The sequence below is a fragment of the Populus alba genome, chromosome 1 (genome assembly GCF_005239225.2).
Source record: "Populus alba chromosome 1, ASM523922v2, whole genome shotgun sequence".
Taxonomy (NCBI): Eukaryota; Viridiplantae; Streptophyta; class Magnoliopsida; order Malpighiales; family Salicaceae; genus Populus; species Populus alba.
In genome coordinates, this window is record NC_133284.1 from 51714985 (window position 1) to 51736204 (window position 21220).

The following is a 21220-nucleotide window of genomic DNA, read 5'->3' on the forward strand; positions in this document are numbered from 1 at the left end:
GAGAATTAACTTCTCCCTAGCCTGACATTGTTCTATAGGCAACATTCCTATTATTAAAGATTCTTTAACCAATTCATATGGTCAACATAAGAGAATTATCCCGCTTCACCTAGGATTTCATATATTTTTCTTATTGAAGATGCATCAGTTATCTTGTTATCTAACTGATCATATTGTGAGAGTCAACAATCTCCTTTCATAGATACTGCAAATCATACTATTTCAGCCCTCATGCTGGAAGAAGTCCACAGTTTTATCATGTGTATTTTCCACTAGGGAAGCAAATTTATTTGTGCCATTAAGGATCTAGTAATTGCTTCTCTGCTTCCTGGGAGAATAACTGCCTCATTTCATTTCCTCCTTTGCTCTCGTTGTCATTAGAATCTCTGATTTTCTAACAGTGCCTCGTAGTGTGTTGTATATTCATTTTTCTTACAAAGAAAACCTTTTTTCAAAAATGATTTTTCAAAAGATCTGTTTTGTTCTCGAAAACTGAAACTCTCAATGTCTGTTTATAACAATGTTCAGGCAACTCTAGGGCTTTATGTCAAATCTCTTAGTAAAAGTAATCTAAAATGAAGGTAAGTGATGAGATGACCTTCTGCTTTGGTTTTCAAAGTGTTCAAGCGAGTGCTTGAAGGTATTTTCAGAGAAAAAAACCAATTTGCTTTTTATCTTTAGAAACACTCTTTTTAACAGCATGAATAATAACAAGTAATTATTTGCTACACCATGACTCTTTATGGAAAAGTCTCTTATATTTTGAGAACGTCGTTTATTGATCCAGGTTGCTTACTTGATTAGAAAGGACTTCAAAGGCACGTAATGTATTTTATGGCTCAAGGCTATAAAAGAAAGAGTATTCCATAAGCTCAAAAAAGTGTTTAAGGGCTTATAAACTATAGATCACTATTATCTTGTCTTGACATTTTTTTTTGTACCTTGACAACAAAAAAATGATGCTAAATATTCCAAATGAGGAACTTCTGTTTTTTTTTTTTTTTGTTATTCCCATCTTTGTTAGGAATTCTCTTAATTGTTTGGAATCTTATTGAATTCTTTGTTGTCAGACTTTCTTTGAGCTCATATGCCTTCAAGACAATCTCCTTAAGAATATTTCTCTTTTTGCCCCCTAGTGTAGGTTGTGATCTTAGTTAAGGTTCTTGTGAAAGAAAAAAAAACTTTAAATAGACTCAGCTCAAATTGGGACTGCAAAGGATAATTTTAATGAAAGTGAAAGGAATATCACAGATGGCCTTTCCTCATTTCAAGCCAGATCAGTTAAAATCAATAAACTTTGTCCTCATCCAGCGTAATGCTTTGGATTTGTAAGATACCACATTTTGGAGTCCATGACAAACTAATGTACTACCAACCATTATTCATGCTGATAAAATGTGGATCCAAGACATAATTTGGGTGATAGTTGTTCCAATTGCATGTTTTTGACTTGTTTGGTCATATCTTTTAAGGGAATTGTTCTGAACATTATTTCAAACAAAAACATTGATTTATTTCATTGAAATCACAAACAAAATCAGTTCTTTTAAAACCTCATTTAAGAAGAATGGATTCTCCTGTAAAAAACAAAAAATTTGAAAGATAAAAAATTATTGAGTCATTGAGATCATGCATGGGTTTTTTGGTGAGGTATATGCAAAGAGAATTTCCTGGCCAAAACTTCATTGATTTGATTGGATGAAACACGTCATACATAATACTTTTTCACAGAATCAGAGTTCACAGGCTTAGGTAAATCATCTCCATCCATCCTAGTTAACAACAGAGCCCCTCCAAAGAATGCGTTCTTCACTACATATGGGCCTTCATAGTTTGGTGCCCACTTGGTAATGGCAAGATTTTTCGTAGTACAAGATCCCCTTCTTTGAATTCTCTTGGTTGAACTTTCCGGTCATATGCTTTGGCCATCCTTCTTTGGTACAACTGGTGATGGTAAATTGCAGCCAACCTCTTCTCACTTATCATGTTTAGCTGTTGATATCTCACTTTAGCCCATTCAGCTTCTTCTAGTTCATATTTTATTAGTACTCTCAAAGATGGAATTTCTACTTCCAAAGGCATCACCGCCTCCATCCCAAATACTAATGAATAAGGTGTAGCTCCAATGGATGTCCTTACTGCTGTACGATATGCATGCAAAGCAAAGGGAAGCATCTTATGCCAATCCTTGTAAGTGAATACCATCTTCTGGATAATCTTCTTGATATTCTTGTTTGCAGCTTAAACAACACCATTCATCTTTGGTCTGTAAGGAGACGAGTTTGAATGTTTAATTTTCCACTTCACACATAATTCTGTGATCATTTTCCCATTAAAATTTTGGGTCTTGTCGGTCACTATCTTCTCAGGTGAACCGTACCGACATATCAAATCTTTCTCAATGAAGCACTTGACCACGTTTTGAGTTACATGAGCATAAGAGCTGGCCTCCACCCACATTGAGAAGTAATCAATGGCTACTAAGATAAATTGATGCCTATTGCTGGCCTTTGGGTTGATTGGACCAATCACATCTATTCCCCACATTACAAATGGTTATGGTGATGTCATACTAAACAGAGGAGCTGGAGGTGCATTTATCTTATCACTATACACCTGACATTTATGGCATCTTCTGACATAATCGATGCAATCTTTTTCCATGGTCATCCAAAAGTACCCAGATCGTTGCATTTGTCTAGCCATCATGTGCCCACTTGCATGAGTTTCTTGCAATGCTACCTTAGCTTCGATTTCATCTAGACATCTTAGTAAAGTTCCACTGAATGATCTTTTATATAGAATTTCTCCATCCAGGTAAAATTCCATGGCTAACCTTCTCAAGGTCTTCATATCTGCTTTAGATGCCCCCAAGGGATATTCTTGATATTGGATAAACCACTTGATATCATAAAACTATGGGTTCCCATCCAGTTCTCCTTCAAGGGAACAACAATGAGCTGGAGAATTTTTAATCTCAATGTGGATTGGTTGTACCCTGATTCCGTAATCAATTTTGGCCATAGAAGCTAAGGTTGCCAAAGCATCAGCAAACTGATTTTTGTCTCTTCCCATATGGATAAAAATAATCTCATCAAAGCCCTCAGTCAGTTTTGAGAGATATTGTTGATATGGGATCAATTTTTCTTCTTTAGTCTGCCATTCGCCTTTCACTTGACAGATTATTAACATTGAATCCCCATAGACATCAAGCTTCTTTATTTTCATCTCTAAAGCAGCTTCTAACCCAAGGATAAAAGCCTCATATTCAGCAGTATTGTTGGTACATTCAAATTGTAGTTTGGATATTGCTTCTGGTCAGGTGAGATTATCACAGCTTCTGCTCCATTGCCAGATACATTCACTGCCCCATCAAAATACATAATCCACCAATCATTCTTCTTTTTGTCTTCTTCTACTATCAACACATCCTCATCTGGGAAATCAAATTTCAATGGCTCATAATCTTTGATAGTATTATCTGCCAAATGATTGTCCCAAGTACCATGATTCTTTTTCCGAAGCAATCAGAAAATTGGCTCACATATTGCTGTTAACTGAGATATGAATCGTACAATGTAATTCAAACGTCCCAAGAAACCTCTTACTTCTTTTTCGGTTTTAGGAGTTGTCATAGCCTGAATTGCTTTCACTTTATCAGGATTGACCTCTATTCCTTTGTTGCTTATCACAAACCCTGGCAACTTTCCAGACTTCACCCCAAATGAGCATTTTGCAGGATTCAATTTCAACTGATACTTCCTTAATCTATCAAATAATTTTCTGAGAATTTGAACGTGATCTTCTTCATTCGTAGACTTGGCAATCATGTCATCTACATACACTTCAATCTCTTTGTGTATAATATCATGAAAAAGTGTCACCATTGCCCTTTGATATGTGGCTTTAGCATTCTTTAACCCGAATGGCATCACTTTATAGCAAAATGTTCCCCATGGTGTGACAAAAGTGGTCTTCTCTTTATCTTCTTCAGCCATTTTAATCTGGTTATACCCGGAGAATCCATCCATGAAGGAATAAGTTGAGCTTCTAGCAGCATTGTCTACCAAGACGTCTATGTGAGGCAAAGGAAAATTATCCTTTGGACTAGCTTTGTTTAGATCCCTGAAGTCCACACATACTCTGATTTTGTCATCCTTCTTTGGTACTACCACTATGTTCGACACCCATTGAGGGTATTTAATGACTTCTAGAAAACCAGCATCCCACTGCTTCTTTATCTCTTCCTTGACCTTGAGTAAAATATCCAGGCGAGTTCTTCTCAATTTTTGCTTGACAAGTTTACATCCTTCTATTAAAGGCACTCTGTGTACTCCAATATCAATTTCTAAACCAGGCATATCTGCATAAGACCAGGCAAACACATCCATATACTCTTGTAGTAATGAGGTTAAACTGCATCTTTCTTTTGTAGTAATCAGAGTTCCAATCTTTAGCTCTCTTTTATCTTGCTCGGTGCCTACATTTATCACCTCTAATTCTTCTTTTGCAGGTTTCCAAGCATGCTCAGACTGTTCTACCTGTCTAGTAAAATCTTTCATATAATCTTCATTCCATTCCTCTTCATCCATTGCAATCACATCTTTATCAAAGTTTGGCCATTCATTTTCAATGCAATATGTTTGTGGATTTATGGAGGATTCGCTTTCAGAATTCTTGAAAGCGGAAGGTGTTTTTAGTGTAAATGCGTATCTTGTAGCCAGACAAAACAAAAGAAGATAACAATTATTGAAGAAAATGCAGGATCTCAATAATATAAAAGTTGACTCAATAATTATGAAAAGACCTTATGTTGACATCTCAAGCCAAGATTGCCAACTAGGTACAAAAACACACAGCAAACTACAAAGCAAAGCACACAAAAGCAAATATAAGCAGACGTTTATTCATTACTTCTTGAAAACAGCTGGGGCTTCTTCAATCTCCTAATTATGGAATACTTCATCAACTGAAAGCTTTCGCACAAAGGTGTTGGTTAGAGCCTCTTCTAGAGAGTGGACAGTTAACTAAGGTAATAGTTCATCTTCTTTTGTTGTTTTTGGCTCATCATTAGAACTCCAGTCTTGTCCTTCACCTTCCTCTACATTGTTGATATCCATGAAAGCAAGTTTATGTCCCAAGACTTCCATCATGTTTTCAGGTTTCATTACATATGCTGACTTTGGGAAAGAAACATGGATGGGTCGGATTACAATGTCTTCTTCTTCTGGCTTCCTTCCTTCCATTCTTAACATACCGAAAGTTAGCATCCTTTTCACTTCTTGGTGAAATTCTTCACAATCATCAATGTGATGTCCCACCTTGCCATGAAACTTACAGTAGTTATTTCCATTCATCAATGGTTCAAACTCAGATAAATATCCAAACTGTACCAGCATACCATACAGTCTTTCCATGGAAACCTTCAAAACTCTTTCCTTCTTAACCTCCAGTTCTACAGCATTCACACCTCCACTGCTTGCAGCATGATTGGGCAAAGGGTTGGACTTCACATTCGGTGCATCTTCAAAAGTTATCCATCCAGTTTTTATCAATTGCAGAAGCTTGTTTTTAAATGCATTACAGCTTTCAATGTTATACCCAGCAACGCCAGCATGATACTCACATTTTAGATCTGGCTTATACCAATTTGGGTATGGAGGTTGCAGTGGAGTTAAGGGAACAGGGGCTATTTGCCCAATACTCAACAACTTTGAGTACATTTCCCCCAAGGGAAGTGGTAATGGTGGCAATCGTTCTTGGGTTCTTTGAAAATTCCTTCTTGGAGGATTAACAATCTGGTTACTTTGTTGGTCATTTAGTTGGTTTTGTTGGTTGGTAGGGAAAGGTTTAGTGAAGTTTACACTTGCAACTTGCTGGGTAGGTATTTGGAAGTTATAATGATGGTAATTTTTCTTACCCTTATACACTCCTTCCACATTGTTCACATCGGGATCCTTCTTTTTCCCAATAAAGCCTTTCTTCTCAGTAGGCTCTGACATTCTCCCCACTCTTATCGCTTGTTCTATTCTCTCAGTGATAGTTACAGCATCATAGAAATGCTGAGGTGAACTACCCACCAGGTGTTCAAAGTATGGAGATTTAAAAGTGTTAGAAAACAGAGTGACCATTTCTTTTTCTAACAAAGAGGGTTGCACATGAGATGCTTTTTCACGCCATCTCAAAGCGTATTCTCTGATAGTCTCTTTGCTACCCTTCTCCATGACTAACAAGCTTGACCTGTCCGAGGCTACCTCCATGTTGAATTTATACTGTTCCACAAAGGCTTTTACCAAATCTTTCCACTTTCTGATCTTAGTATTATCCAGCCTTGTATACTAGCTTAATGCCGATCAAGAAAGACTGTCTTGAAAGAAATGGATAAGAAGTTTCTCATCATTCACTACTTCTGCCATCTTATTGCAGTAAGATTTAAGATGAGTGACTGGGCATTCAGTTCCAGTATACTTGATGAATTCTAGTACCCTAAATTCTTTGGGTACAGCTACATTTGAAACTAAACACATTTCTGTAGCATGAACAGGATCATATAAGTCTACCCCTTCAACTGCCTTCAATCTTTCTTCCAGAGTGGTCAATTTATCATAATTGACATATTTAGAGAATTTCATCATATGTGGGTCATCAGTTGCCAGGTTTACAGTAACTAGCACTTATGCTGGTGGAACATTGGTAGTGAAATGTTGCTCAAATGAAGAGGGATTTGCCCTTAAATTTTAAGACGTAGACATAAAAGGAGCTGCTGGTATAGATACAGATGGAGTTGCAACTGCCAGCTGAGTAGAGGTATCTTCCCCAGACTTGGATGCTAGGGCCTGCTCGAGTAGACTTGTAAGTTGTGTAATATCATTTTTCATGTTCTCCAACTCTCTTTGATAATGAGCCTCTGGATGAGCCCTTTCTTCGTTCTCCATTATCTTCCTTCGTAGTCGAGTGTAATCAATTTTATGGTCTTTTGGGGGACCTATATTTTAACCTGAATGAATGCAAGTAAACTAAATGAAATGCATAAATGGATGCAAAATGTCATATGGTTTATGCATGCTTGTTATTTGTTTCAAGTTTTCCTTTAACCTATGACGAGGAGTAGACCAAATCAGATTCTCTAAAAAAAAGTTCTCGCTGAGGACTCCAAACCTACAGGGACTTGAACCGATTTAAGGGGGAAATTTGATGCCATGTTCTGATGGCAAACAATCCCCTTCATCATGTTGGTTTAATTCTGATTTGGTCAAAAAATTCCTCAATAGCAATGGGTTTTTCCATCTCACACTTCCTATAAGGATAGGTGGAGATATAATGAGAATATGAAATGTATATGTTAATGCATTGACATTTGTTTGTGTCCTAAAAGGTATATCCTAGTTGATAGGATGTAGCTCATAAGATTTGGCTCAATTTATTCTAATCTTAAAGATTTTCTTTGGTTCTTAGATTACCCGAATTACCCATGGGGTAGTCGGCCTCTTAACCATATACAACATGAGTATGGGAAGAAAATTCCACAATACCCGCTGTATAGGGTGAGTTACAATCTAAGCGAAAGTCCAAATGAGCATCAGTGGACATAAGTCACACTTGCCACTTGAATCTTTCTTTTCTAATCGTAAAAGGACGAGCTCGGGTCCAAAGCTTTTATGTGTTAACCGTGAAGTGTGTGAATACACAAATAAATAACATGCATACATGTGCAATCTAAAATTATCGATATTGCAATAAAATAAATAGTGCAAATAAAATAAATGCTCAAATAAATAAATAGCAATAAGAAAAAAAAATGAAAAGCACACATAAGCAGTTGGTTCAACCCTAGCTTCCCCAGCGGAGTCGCCATTCTGTCGATACATGACGTCGGGCAATGACTCCTTTTTTTTTGTTTATTTTAACAAAAAGATTTTTTTTATTGGTTGGGGGAAATTAAGTTTTTATTGGAGTCTCCATCAAGTAATATGAGGGAACTAGAAATCCCAAATTAGATACTGGTCCCAGAGATTCGAGTATTGGGTTAGTTATGATTAAGGGAAGGTAGACATCACCCTTAAAACATCCTTTCAAAAGAAAGGTTACCCTTACTTGTGTGTTTTTTATTTGATTTAAATGTTATTATATTTCGAGCTTATTTGCAATTTTTTTAAAATAGTTAACGTCGGTCCCTAAAAATAGGAGACACATTAAAAATGACATCAGTCCCTAAAAATAGGAGACTCGTCTAAAATATCGACGTTTAACCCTAAAAAGGAGATTTACGTCTGAGTTATCAAAAAAACAAATTTATGGACATAATCCATATTTGTTTGGTATTTAAACTTTTTTTAACATCGGTCCTTTTCTATAAAAACAGACGTGTCAACAAACAATATTTGTTTATAAAAACAAATATTTTGATATCGTTGAGAAATGGGTATAACTATACTTGAAAAGTTGGGCTTTGGACCCACGAACGATAACATAATAAGTATTGGACCCGCGTCGTTTTTTTTATTATTTTTTTGTTTTAATTTTTTTTTTACGTGCAAGAAAAATTTATATAAAAAATAAAAAATGTTAGAAATCTAAAAAAATATTACCTGAGTGCCCCTGTATAGGTAAAAGACTGAAATACCCTTGGATTTATCAGGAATTTACAAAAATGCCACTAGCGGCGCGTGTGGCTCACGCGCAACTACTGTTGGTGGCGACAAGATTTTCAGGCGAGATTTCTGGCCAACCGATGGTCGATCCTGGTAGATCTGAGGTCGAGGATTCTTATGGTGGTGGTCTTGACGACCGTTGATGGCTGATGAGGGAGAATCGACGACTTGAAGCTTCGGTGACCAGCGACTATCACGGCCTTTTTCCGGCCAGATGAGGCGGAGAAAACGATGAAAAACGCCGGGGTTTTGCTTTACACCAGGGTAGATACATTTTTGTATTTCAATGGCTGAGATGAGTCGGGATATATTTGGTATTTTCCAAATTGTTTTTTTTTAAGAAACAATATCCTAATCTTGTGAAGAAAAACTAAAAAAATGTGCACAGTATAACAATTCTTTCTCTTCTTTTCTTCTTTTCCTTTTTCCCCCCTTCCTTTTCTGCCCTCTACTCTCGTTGCTATTTATAGCCAATGAGCAGGAGACAGCAAATTTAATTCTGAAGAAATAATTTGCACCGCTGCAAACTAATATTACCGAACCTTACCTAATATAATAAAATTTTGAATTATTAATTTTGTTTTATTATATATAATAATAAATATTTATATGGGTAAAACTAAAAAATTTAAATCAGTATTAGAAAAAGCTCGTTTCAACTGCTAACACAAAAAAAAATAGGTATCAACCCAGTGAACCGGGTTTTGACTTTTGACCTGAAACAGCCTGAAAATTCATTTTTTACCCCGGTTGACATGGTTTGACCCAAATTAACTCGGTGAAATCGGTTTTTATGACAAATAACGGTTTTGACCGAAAATGACGGTTTTGACCCGAAACAGCCCGAAACTCATTTTTTACCCTGGTCGACATGGTTTGACCCGTATTGACTCAGTGACCTTGGTTTTGGTCTGAAATGACGGTTTTGACCCGAAACAGCCCGAAACTCATTTTTTACCCTAGTCGACATGGTTTCACCTGTATTGACCCGGTGACCTTGGTTTTGGTCGGAAATGATGGTTTTGACCCGAAACAGCCCGAAACTCATTTTTGACCTGGTGGACTTGGTTTTGATGGAAAGATGCGGTTGACTCGAGAAAAATATATTTTTGAATTTTAAACTTTTTCTTAATTTTTTTGGATTTTTATAAATAATAATAGAAATAAATAACATTCAAGAAAATCTTGGTGAATCCAAAATTAGGTTACAACAGTTATCAATGATGTTTTGTTCAGACAAGAAAATAAGAATTGTCACCAAGTCAAGATGTGGCCACCCACTCAACAATTAGTCATCAAATCAATAGTTCCAAATTTTGGCCTATAAAAGGAGGCATTTTCCATGCATTTAGGCATCTTGGTTTTTAGATCAAAATCATGCTCTTTATTTCTTTCTTTATATTTTTGTAATGTTTAAGTTTTATTTCATGTTATATTTTTCTTAATCTCTTATTTATGCTTTTCATTTTATTTACTATACTTATGTTCTTATGTTGTTTATTTATATTTATCTTTTTCATTATGTTTAGATAAGTTTATTATGTCAAGGTGAAAAGGTTTCACTAATGGTGTTATAATAGGTATAATATAAACTCAACATGGACTTTAATATTTATATTGAAAGAAATTTGTTATTAATATGTCTTATCTTTTATCTTACTAATTCTTAATACCTTGCTTGTTAAATGGTTAATCTAGATTTGCGTTGTATAACACTTGGTACAACAAATGTTTGGCACTTTCATAGCCAACTGTATGATATAACCTACACCTGTGTTATGAAAGGAACTTGATTTGTTGTTAACATAAGTTAGCATCATGAATTCCTGACAATATTTAAAAGTATGGTGTTACTTAAATAAGATAATTAATATGATCGTATTAAAAATTTATAATGAACTATTAAGGATAAATCATCCGATTGAAACCTCTTTTGTGTGTGGTTTCCAGTTGATTAATAAAAGGATATTTCTAATACTAATAATGGATTCTCTAACCTTGACAATTGCTTTTATCTTTGATTAATCCTCACATTAATCTTACATCTCAAAGTCCTCTTTCACTTATTATTATTATTATTATTATTATTATTATTATTATTTGTAATTTATATAGTTAACCTCCTTGTGGTTCAACCCCAATCTTGCCGGGTTATTTATTACTTCGACACTCTTGCACTTGAGATAAGACATCAATTTTTTGGTCGTGTTAAGTTTTTAGCGTCGTTGCCGGGGAGGTAATTTTAGAATAAATTATAGTATTTATTTTCTTTTCTTTTTTCACTTTTTATTTTATCTAACTTTAGTTTGTTTTGTTTTGTTTTGTTTTCTTCCTTTTATTCTCCTCTTACACGTGCATGAAAGTTTGGTCACGTACATTAAGTGGTAGACTTTGTAGGGTATCCTCATAATTTTCAAAAAATATAGCCCAAAAAGATAACCAGTTGCTTCATAATGAGAATAACCGTATGAGAATACTTAAAGACCACATGAATCCCACAAGAATAAGTGCACCCTCATGCATAGTTTTCCCTCCTAATGTATCTCATTTTAATTTTAAGCCACATATTATTTAATTTTTACCTTCTTTTCATGGTTTAGATTTAGAAAATCCATACTTGCATTTAAGGGAATTTCAGGAGGTCTGTAACACCTATAATGACTCAAATTGTAGCATGAACACCATCGAATTAAAGCTTTTTCCATTTTCATTAAAAGATAAAGCTAAAACATGGCTACAAAATTTGAGATCAGGATCCATTCATGCTTGGGATGAAACGCAACAACAATTTGTAAAGAAGTTTTTTCCATCTCATAGAACAAACTCTTTCAAAAGACAAAACATCACTTTCACTAAAAAACTAGGAGAAACATTTTACCAATGTTGGGATAGGTATCGAGACTTACTTAATACTTTCCCTCATTATGGTTTTGAAACATGGAGATTGGTTTCATGTTTTTATGAAGGGTTAACATCTAAAGATAGGCAAATGGTTAAATTAATGTGCAATGGAACTTTTAAAGATAAAGACCCTAATGAACCAATGGAGTACCTAGATTTGCTAGCTGAAATTGCGTAAAATTGGGACGCTACAGGCACTTATAAGGCACCAAGTAAAACCTAACCTCATACATCTAATAGAGGAATGTACAATCTTAGGGAAGATCATGACCTCCAAGCTAAGTTTGCATCTTTAGCTAAATAAGTCGAGGCACTAGAATTGAAAAATAGTGGTAAATTAAAATCTGTTCAAAACATTGTGTGTCAAATCTGTGAAACCAATGAACACTTAACCAATGACTGTCCAACTTTGCCTTCTTTTAAGGAATGTCTCCATGAACAAGCCCATGCTTTAAATAGTTTTCAAAGACCTAATCATAACCCACACTCGCAAACATATAACCTTGGTTGGAGAAATCACCCAAATTTCAGTTGGAAGAGTGACAATAATAATGCACAAACTTCACAACCACTGTTTTAAGCACACCATAATTTCTAAAATTCTCATGGATATACACCTCCTTATGCTCAATCACCTAAAAGAAATCTCGAGGAAAACATTACATGCATTTATTGAAAAGCAAAAAAGCAAATCAACACTTAACTTACTCAAAGCATAACAGATTTTAAAGATACTTTTGCAAAGTTCACATATGCTCTAAGTTGTCAAGAGAAAGGTAAGTTTTCATCTCAACCACAACAAAATTCCAGGGGGGCAATATAATGCAAATGCAAGTAGCTCTGGAAGCCAACACATAGATTAAGTCAAATCAGTTATTACTCTTTGTAGTGGTAAGGTTATTGAAAAACCCATTCTTAAACCTTGTGAGAATGATGATGAGTCAATCTCTGAGGGTAAGGAAGGGGTTGAATCTGAACATTGTAAAGAAAAGACTGATTCTTCGCCAGCATTTTCATTTTCTCATGTTATGACCAAACAAAGAAAAGTCAATCACAACTCTGAAATTTTTGAAACTTTCAAACAAGTAAGGATCAATATATCTTTGCTGGATGCTATTAAACAGGTTCCTTCCTATGCTAAATTTTTAAAAGATCTGTGTATCGTGGAGAGAAAACTGAATGTGAAAAGGAAATTATTTTTAGTCGAACAAGTGTCATTCTTCATAACAATAATGCTTTGAAATATAAAGACCCTGGTTGTCCTACAATCTCTTGCTTTATTGGAGAACATAAAATTAAAAGAGCTTTACTTGTCTTGGAGCTAGTGTGAATTTACTTCCATATTTAGTTTTTCAAAGTCTCAATGTAGGTGGGTTAAAGACAATAAATGGGCTATCGAGGCAGTCACCACTATAAAGGAAATGAGCCTTTCATAGCAGTCACCACTATCTCTTTCATATGCTCTATGGACTCGGCAAAAAATGGAGTGTTGGTCACAGCAACCATCCCAATCTAGTATCGGATAAAATTCAGAATAGATCATCACCTCAAATCAAAGCTAAGAACTCCTTATTTCATTTCATTCCTGCTCTTAATCACCTGAAGTTTTTTTTTAAGTGGTTTTGATTTAAAAATATATTAAAATAAAGTACATTAAAATGATCAAAAATTATTTAAAAAGAATATTATTTTGATATTTGTTTTACACCAAATATACTTTGAAAATACATTAAAACACAATTTCAAACAAAAAAAAAAATATTAAATCTCTATTTAAAAATAAGGGTAGAAGTTTTGGCCTGTATGAAGAATTAAATACATGATTATTACTTTTCAATTTATTGTTTTTGAATCAATTGTTAGGAGAAGCATTTTCTATGGCATGACAACCGGTTACCTTGAATATATTTTAAGGAGGGGGTATATATCATTTTTTTTTATAACACTATTCAAGCATTAAGAATTAATCCCTCCTTCTAAACCGCAAAAGAAATATCGTTTATCAACTAAATAAAGAAAAGTTATATATTAAATATCTTGTCTCCGTTCTTTATTTTCATTAATTACAAAGCTCTCTCAGGGTAGTAGGGATTTTTTTTCCTTTTTTGTTTTTTCAGTATGTATAATTCTATCATAAGATACTGTGTGCATGCATGCTGTTGCACATCCCCGCACGGAGTTGGTGATAATTTTTTGTTCGTTTTGCTTGTTTTTTTAGAGTCATCACCTGGTATTTGATTGAAGGTTATTAGAAAATCCAAATATACTGATTGTTGTTAGAGATTCGATGGCAAGAGACTGATTGTGGCTAAGAAAGATATTAGCACCCCTAACGCACCCTACATGAGATAAGCTATTTTGTGATTTTATGTGAATTAATGAAATATTAGCTAAATTCTTAAAGCTTTAATAAATCAGTTATTAAATTCCAAAATATATATAGAAATATTTTCTTATATTTTTTCATGGCAAATAAAAGATTTTATTTGTCCTTAAAAATACTTAACCATATACAAACTAAAACATTAAATTCTTTTTTGTATTTTTTATTTTATAATTCAAAATCATAGATAAAAACATGTACAAACACACACACATCACTGTTTTTTTTTTTCTTTAAACTGTAATATACTCTCACACACCCATAACTGGGAAAATGGTTTGTTTGCAGGAAAGTGGTTTCCTTTTGGAAAGTGAATTCCGGGGAAAAATGAATTCCTGGAAAGTGAATTCCGGGAAAGTATTTTCCGATGTTTGGTAGTGTTATGGAAAATGAACTGGAAAACACTTTCCAGTGTTTGGTTGTGTTATGGAAAATGAGCTGGAAAATAATTTATTAATGAATTAAATTTTTTTTCAAATTTATCTAATATATATAAAATATTTAATATAAAATATTTAATCACTTACAATTGTCATAACCCAATTTTGATCTTTTTATTTTTATTATTTAAAAAAAAAAGATGATGAAAAATAAAAATAAAAATAAATGAAGGATGAATTAAAATTTGGGTTAAGGGCAACATGATTGGAAGTTTAAAAGTTTAATTAAACTCTTGACTAGTTTAATTAATTAAATCAAGGGTTTAATTGGAGAATTGATTTAATTAAATTTTAGATTATTTTAATTAATAAAATCAAAAGTTTAATTGAAAAGTTAATTAAACTTTGATTTAATAAAAAAACTCATTACTTAAATAAAATAAACCAACTCTTTGCATTTTAATTCGCTGCTACAGTAGCAGCGAATTATAATTCAATGCTACAGTAGCAGTGAATTATAATTCGCTGCTACAGTATCATTGAATTATAATTCGCTGCTACTGTAGCAGTGAATTAAAATGCGATGATACTGTAGTTGTGAATTAAAATTCACTAACAGGCGTGCGGAAAGTGTTTTCCTTTCTTTAACCGAAGGAAAACACTTTCCTTTCTCAAGTAACGATTTTACGTTGACCGGAATTAAGTTTCCGTTGACTTACTGTTTAACATTTGTTCCCAAACATGGGAAAGTCAGGAAAACGAATTCCAGGAATTCGTTTTCCTTGAAACAAACAGAGCATAAATATCGTTACCTGCAACAAATGAAAACTTACAAGCAGTCGATTTTAGTTTTTTTTTTCCTTTCTTTGTTTTGCATATCTACTTCTCTCTCCGCAGCTCCTTTTCTTTTCGTTTCCCCTTCTTCTCTGTTTCAGGCGCCCGGTAGTGTGACCAAAGGGCTGCTGGCGACTAGGTCTCTATCATGTCTGTGTAGTTGGTGGTGGTTGGCGAGATCTGGAGAGAGGGAACGCTGGAGGTGGAAGTTCACAGTGGCTGAGAGGAGAGCAGCTTTGTTGCATGCGTTGCCGACAGACCAGACGTGTGGATGGTTGGATCAGCAGCTTCCCTCCACCTACTTTCATTTCTACACCGGCGGTGTCGTCCACCGCTGCTATGGTTGGGAGATCAGCGCCCTTAAAGTCTCGGTTTTCTGCTCTTTCTTTACTGTCCTTCGGCCTCCCTTCTTATTTCTTCATCTTCTATGTGATGCGCTGCTGTTAGCAATGGAGAGGAAAGGAGAGTGAGGGGACTGGCATTAGGAGAAGTGGGGGGAGGACTCTGTGGTGTGCTGGGAGGCTGAGAGAGGTGTAATGGCCGGGTATGGGGAAATGGGAAGAGACCAGCTGCTTTGGCCAAAGGAGGGGCGATGCTTTGAAGAGGGAGAATAGTTGAGACAGGGAGTGGAGTGGCAAAGAGGGACAAGGGCGCTTTCCGCTGTGGTTGGCCAGGAGAGGGAAATGCTGGGTTCGGGGCTTGTGCTGGTGAGCTGGGGAAGAAATGGTTGTAGGAGCAAAAATCCCAAAGCTCTCGTTCGAGTAAGGGAGCTCTGGTTCTCCATTTGGCAAGGGGGTGGCGGCTTGGGAGAAGAAGGAAAATCTTTAGGTTTAGGTTTTTTTCTTTTCTGTGGTCCCCCCAAATTTCTGAATTTTTTTCTCCCTCTCCCAAAAAACATATTTTTTGGATTTTCATTATTTTTAAATTTTTTAAAATTTTATCAAAAAAATAGATAAAAAATAAGATAGTAACACATACATGAATTTGCCTCCAATGATAAATATTTATGGATCTGCTTTGTACGTATAAACAGCAGATAAGGAAAAAAAGCACTATATACGCAGTATACAAAAAAAAAAAAAAGTAATATAAGTTGCTATATATAAAATTTATTGAACGTCATAATATAGCAAAACAGCTGGGAATTCTTATTTAGTAACACTGCTATATATCTCGAGCTTCCCAGCAGCAGGACAAGAGGAAAATGGTTACTAATCACATTCTGCCTTGAACAAGTCCAAACGCTTAGCAGTTGAGCATTTTACTCGCCACATGGATTCATGAAATTCTTTGTACGTAAAATCTTTATATATTGCTGGATGATCATCGTCTATCAACTTCTTAGCTGGTCCTATCTCCGCATCATCTGATGGATAGCAAAAACTGGCAATGGATACACGCTCTTTCTCACAATTCACTGTAGCTTGATGAAGCAAACTCTTGTATCGACAATTGCTAAGTGCCTGAGACAAAACATAAAATAAAATCATAATTAGTCATTTTTTTATGAGAATATAGTATAAAAATAATGATTTTAGCCGTTATATTGCATACATATTAATCATGCATGCTATAAAACAAAATTCTAAATCCCTTTTATGCTAGTTTACGTAAAAATCTTAATGCTAATGTTTTCTTTGATGCATGTTTTTCTAAATTAGCATAAGAAACAAACTATTTATACCCATATTCAGAAATTTATAAGAATTTTATTTTGAATCACTTTAATTAGCATGTGTAGATCAATATATTAATCACCTGCAACATATCTCCAACATGGACAACGACGGCATTAGGAATAGGATTAACATCAATCCACTTATCATCGTTAATAACCTGAAGTCCAGGCACATCATCTTGCATCAGAATAGTGATTAAAGTTGGGTCAGTATGAGTCCTGACTCCGAAAGTGACATTTAGTTCTGACTCCTGACAAGCTGGATAGAAATTGATGGATACATAATGTCCTTTCAATATTTTGCCTATAAAATCTCTTTCCAGGCCTAAGCTCTCTGATATGGCCTCAAGCATTGCTACCTCCACCTTTCTAACACTTGCACAATATTCACCAACCTTTTCCCTGTCAAAATTGTTTAAGTATACCGTGAAATACTCGAATAAAATAATTAAAGTGAAAAGGTCTGGATAATTATGTTAATGTGAAAATTTATTTGCCTGAAAGAAGGAGGAGTCGAGGGCCATTGGTTCTTGAAATCTTCGACGGGATGACAGTGAAATTTCAAAGATTGTCTTGAAACGAAGATATTCCGGGTCTTATCTTGAAAACCTGTAACCAGCCTGATGATACTGTTAGGGTCAGACGAGCGAAATTTCAGCCTTTCTTCTTCTGGCAAGTGGAAGAAATCTCTTGCCGTGTCTAGCATGTTGTTGATCTTCATTTCTGGAATTCCATGGTTCTTGACCTAATCATGGTGTAGCATTTAATGTTAGAATTATAACATTCCAGCATATCATATGCACCATCTGGATTATAATATATCGAATTAGAACAAAAGGAGATTTTAACTGAATGAAGAATATATTATGAATTGTGAGGAGTGGCAAACAAGATAATCAAAAGTTGGGACTTGTGTTTTTATTATCGCTGGTTGTCTGCTGCTTGTTTTCTGCTGTCCTTATTTGGTTGACACCTATCGCTGGTTGCCATCCTCTTTTTGAAGACTAGCTAGGTGTTTTTCCTTGTAGCTAGTAGTAGTAGTATATCTTTTCTTCTTCCTTATGGAAGGCTAGCTAGGTGTAGTAGGAGAAATGGTAGTTGTTGTCTGCAGCTTGTTTTTTTTTTCTGTCCTTGTATTATTTGACACCTATTGCCGGTTGCCATCTTTTTTTGCTTTCTTGTGGAAGGCTAGCTAGGTGTGGTGGTATCTTTTTTGCTTTCTAGCAACTAGAGGTGCTAATCTTATCATCCATTAAACTAATTTTAACAGAAAAAAAAAAAGGTTAGGTTGAGAATAAACACTTCGAAAGTTATGAAGAGTGTATGCAATTATATAATTTCTGTACCGCAAAAAAGCCGTTTTTCTCGCATGCATGGCCGATCTGTTTGACGAACTCGGAGCGCTGAGGACCGAGAAGACCTTCCATGTCGATGATAGGGGTAGAGCCATCAACTGATGTATCAACACCAGAGAGAGTTGGAACCTCTGAAAGGGGATCAGTGTAGGTGAAGGGACCATTTTTGGGCTCTGATAATGAAAGGTGATGGGCATCAGCTTGTTGCAGCATAGTGGGAGGAGACATGATTGAGATTCAAAAGCAGGGAGTACTTGACTTCAATCTACAGAAGCTTGTGGATTTGATGATCTGATTATGTTGGTTTGCAGTTCTATAATTCCCTATTTATAGGAGGAAACTACATAGGAGTATCAAGCATCATGGTATTGGTCTTGCACCAAACACTTTATCTCTCTATGTTTTTTTATTCTCCTAGTCAAGAGATGAACAAGTCTCGCACAAAAAAGGAAATAACATGCAGTCTTATATTTATGACATAGATAGGTACATAAAACTATGTTCTTTCTCCTATGCGGCTGGTTTTGCGGAAACTAATATAGTTTTTGCTTTTTAAAATATTAAAAAATAAATAAATAAAAAATTATATATATTTTTACAGCTTGTACTAGTATGATTATATTTCACTACATAGATAGTTGTAACTCGTCAAGAAAGGGTAAAAAGAAAAAAAAACAGCGACCAACTTTAATACATTTGGCCATCTACTTTTGTGTCGGAGATAAAGTTGGGTTTGATAATAAATAATAAAATAAATTAAAAATTTACTTAGAATTATTCCATCTTAATAATGACAATCAGACGTTTAATTATAGGTGATCATCATTAATTATCTGGTTAAAAATTAAGTTGTCGTGATGCAAGGAATAAAGGATCAGCTTTCTCATATAATGTTCCAATTATTAATTACTTGATTCAAAGAAAATAAGAATTGAATTTTAGCTTAGTAATTACTTTGATTTCTCTCTTTTTAGCATCAATTTATTAAAAAAAAATAAAATTGGTGTTCATAAAATGTAAAGAGCTCGTACCACCATGCCATAAGCTTATTAATGCCTTTTATATAGTTCAAACTCTTTGTTTATGATTTTCATTTTTTTTTCAAAATCCAACTTACCAAAGTGTATTTAATAAAGTTTTTGGATTGAGATTTTTTTTAATATAATATTGGAGTCTTAATTTACCAAGGGATAAGTTAAAATATTTTTATCATTTTTATTTTATCTAATTAAATTATTAAATAATATTTTTGCTTGAAATATTAATTTAATATAGTCTTGCACCAAAACACTATATTAAATGTTTTTTTTTCTTGAAAATACATTAAATAAATATTTTTTATTTTTAAAAAATTATTTTTCACATTAACACATAAAAAAACAATCTAAAAATATAAAAATATTTCATTTTTAAAAAGTAAAAAATAATAAAGCACAAATTACCCTGAAACCTCAGCCAGCAAGTAAATGCTTTAGTGTGCTTCTAGAACGACATGTAAGCGTTAACAGGATCATCCAAGATCTCAATTAACTGCTTTGGTAAAGGTTTGATCATCTGCTATTACAATATTAAATAGGAATTTACTCGGCGGATTCATCCAGCAATTAATTAATACAGAAAATCAACATTAACGATTAAGAAACACTTTATTCCGTAATTATGTTGTGTATTTCAATGCTGATGAAACGATATAGTTTTATCTGAACTCTAAGCCCATATTGATGGATTCTTGATTTCTTGGTCAATTCTTGCTTCGTGCAGGCAGTCTATCTGAGCTCCTATTGCTCTCTTCTTGTTCGTCTTTAATTGGCTAAACAAACTACAGAATGGATTATTTGTGTCAAGATTTTGTAAATGTTTTCTTCGTTAGCCAATTAAAAAGAAATTGTGATTTAACATAATAATTTACTAATGAATATGGTGGCGGGTAAATGAAACCGAGGAAGTAGGGTCAAAAGAAGCCATATTTCTAGAATAGTTGACTAATAAATTCATACAAAACCAAATGCGAATTTCCCAGTTGTTGAAAGCAAAGAACGTGACCTCTAATTTCAAGCCAAATAAGTATTAAATTCCATCATAATTGAAAACCCAACTCCAAATGTGACTAAATACAGATTTTATGTTCCATCATATTATATTAACTTTGAAGAATTTTTTTTTATTATTATTATGCTTACAATAAACCGTTCATTTAGCATGTCTTATACTATTTTTTAAAAAGTAAAATTGGAGGATTTTGGTCAATCATGCATCCCCTCTTCTATTGATGTAATATTTTTTGTTCTTGCTGTTATTATGTGTCCTTTTCTAAGTAGCTAAAGGATTAGGCCAAATATTTCAAGTGCTTAAGTTACCAAATGAAATATAAAGTTTTTCACATGATTTTCTCTTTTGATTTTTACTTATTTGTTTGTAGCAGCTTGAGAAACCATTGTAATAGCCATTCTCTCTATTTATATAAGTAGGGCTACATACAGTATTAAGAACATAGCACACCACACAGGATCAAGATTATAAAGCTATACATCCTATATTTTAGTGCTTTCGATAACACGTCCCTTCAAGCTGAGGATAAAAAACTCTACATGAAGTCTGGGTTGAAGATGAGCAAAGGAAGCATGAAAACAGTGGTTTAGTGAGAACATAAACTTAATCTGAAATATTTTTTTTCTTTACTACTTTACATTGTACAAACTAATAATTAACTTCAACATGTTTAGTACAAATATGAAAAATAAGATTTACAGACCAGTAGGTAGCATCAAAATATCTATTAACCTAAAAACACAAAATGGATCAGAAATTTAATTTATAAGACTTATATGGGTAGTATAATTGTATGGAATGTATGTGGATTAGGAGGCAGAGAAAAAAAGAGATGTTTGAGGAATCTTGGTAGAAAATTTAATCTTCATATCCTGGGTATTTTGGAAACAAAATTGAAATCTTTGAATGATTTCACTATTACTGCTATATGGGGTCGTCATCCTAAGGCTTGGTATGCAGTTCCCTCGTTAGGCCTTTCGAGGGGGATA

At 34.2% G+C, this 21220-nt stretch overlaps 2 protein-coding genes across 2 annotated transcripts in view; both read right to left on the reverse strand.

Annotated features, from left to right (window-relative positions):
• LOC118035592 (protein DMR6-LIKE OXYGENASE 1) overlaps positions 1 to 2205 on the reverse strand; it is a 33346-nt gene extending 31141 nt beyond the window's left edge. The window contains exon 1 of the mRNA XM_035041192.2: positions 1873 to 2205. Within this exon, the coding sequence (XP_034897083.2) occupies positions 1873 to 2205 (333 nt within the window). The remainder of the gene's footprint in view (positions 1 to 1872) is intronic.
• Positions 2206 to 16308: 14103 nt separating this feature from the next.
• LOC118035593 (protein DMR6-LIKE OXYGENASE 1) lies at positions 16309 to 18567 on the reverse strand. The gene is made up of 4 exons (XM_035041193.2): positions 18174 to 18567; positions 17325 to 17572; positions 16908 to 17229; positions 16309 to 16612 (listed from the first exon to the last, which is right to left on the reverse strand). Exons 1-4 carry the CDS (start codon positions 18408 to 18410, stop codon positions 16361 to 16363), a joined length of 1059 nt encoding a protein of 352 aa, XP_034897084.1. The 5' UTR covers positions 18411 to 18567; the 3' UTR covers positions 16309 to 16360.
• Between the last annotated feature and the right edge of the window lie 2653 nt (positions 18568 to 21220).

Bases quoted from the DNA above. Each gene is read 5' to 3' on its own strand.
- LOC118035593 (XM_035041193.2), bottom strand. From the start codon at position 18,410: ATGTCTCCTCCCACTATGCTGCAACAAGCTGATGCCCATCACCTTTCA. The intron at 17,573-18,173 runs GTACAGAAATTA...CACCATGATTAG, and splicing joins AGAAAAACGGCTTTTTTGCG to GTCAAGAACCATGGAATTCC. The intron at 17,230-17,324 runs GCAAATAAATTT...CAATTTTGACAG, and splicing joins TCGACTCCTCCTTCTTTCAG to GGAAAAGGTTGGTGAATATT.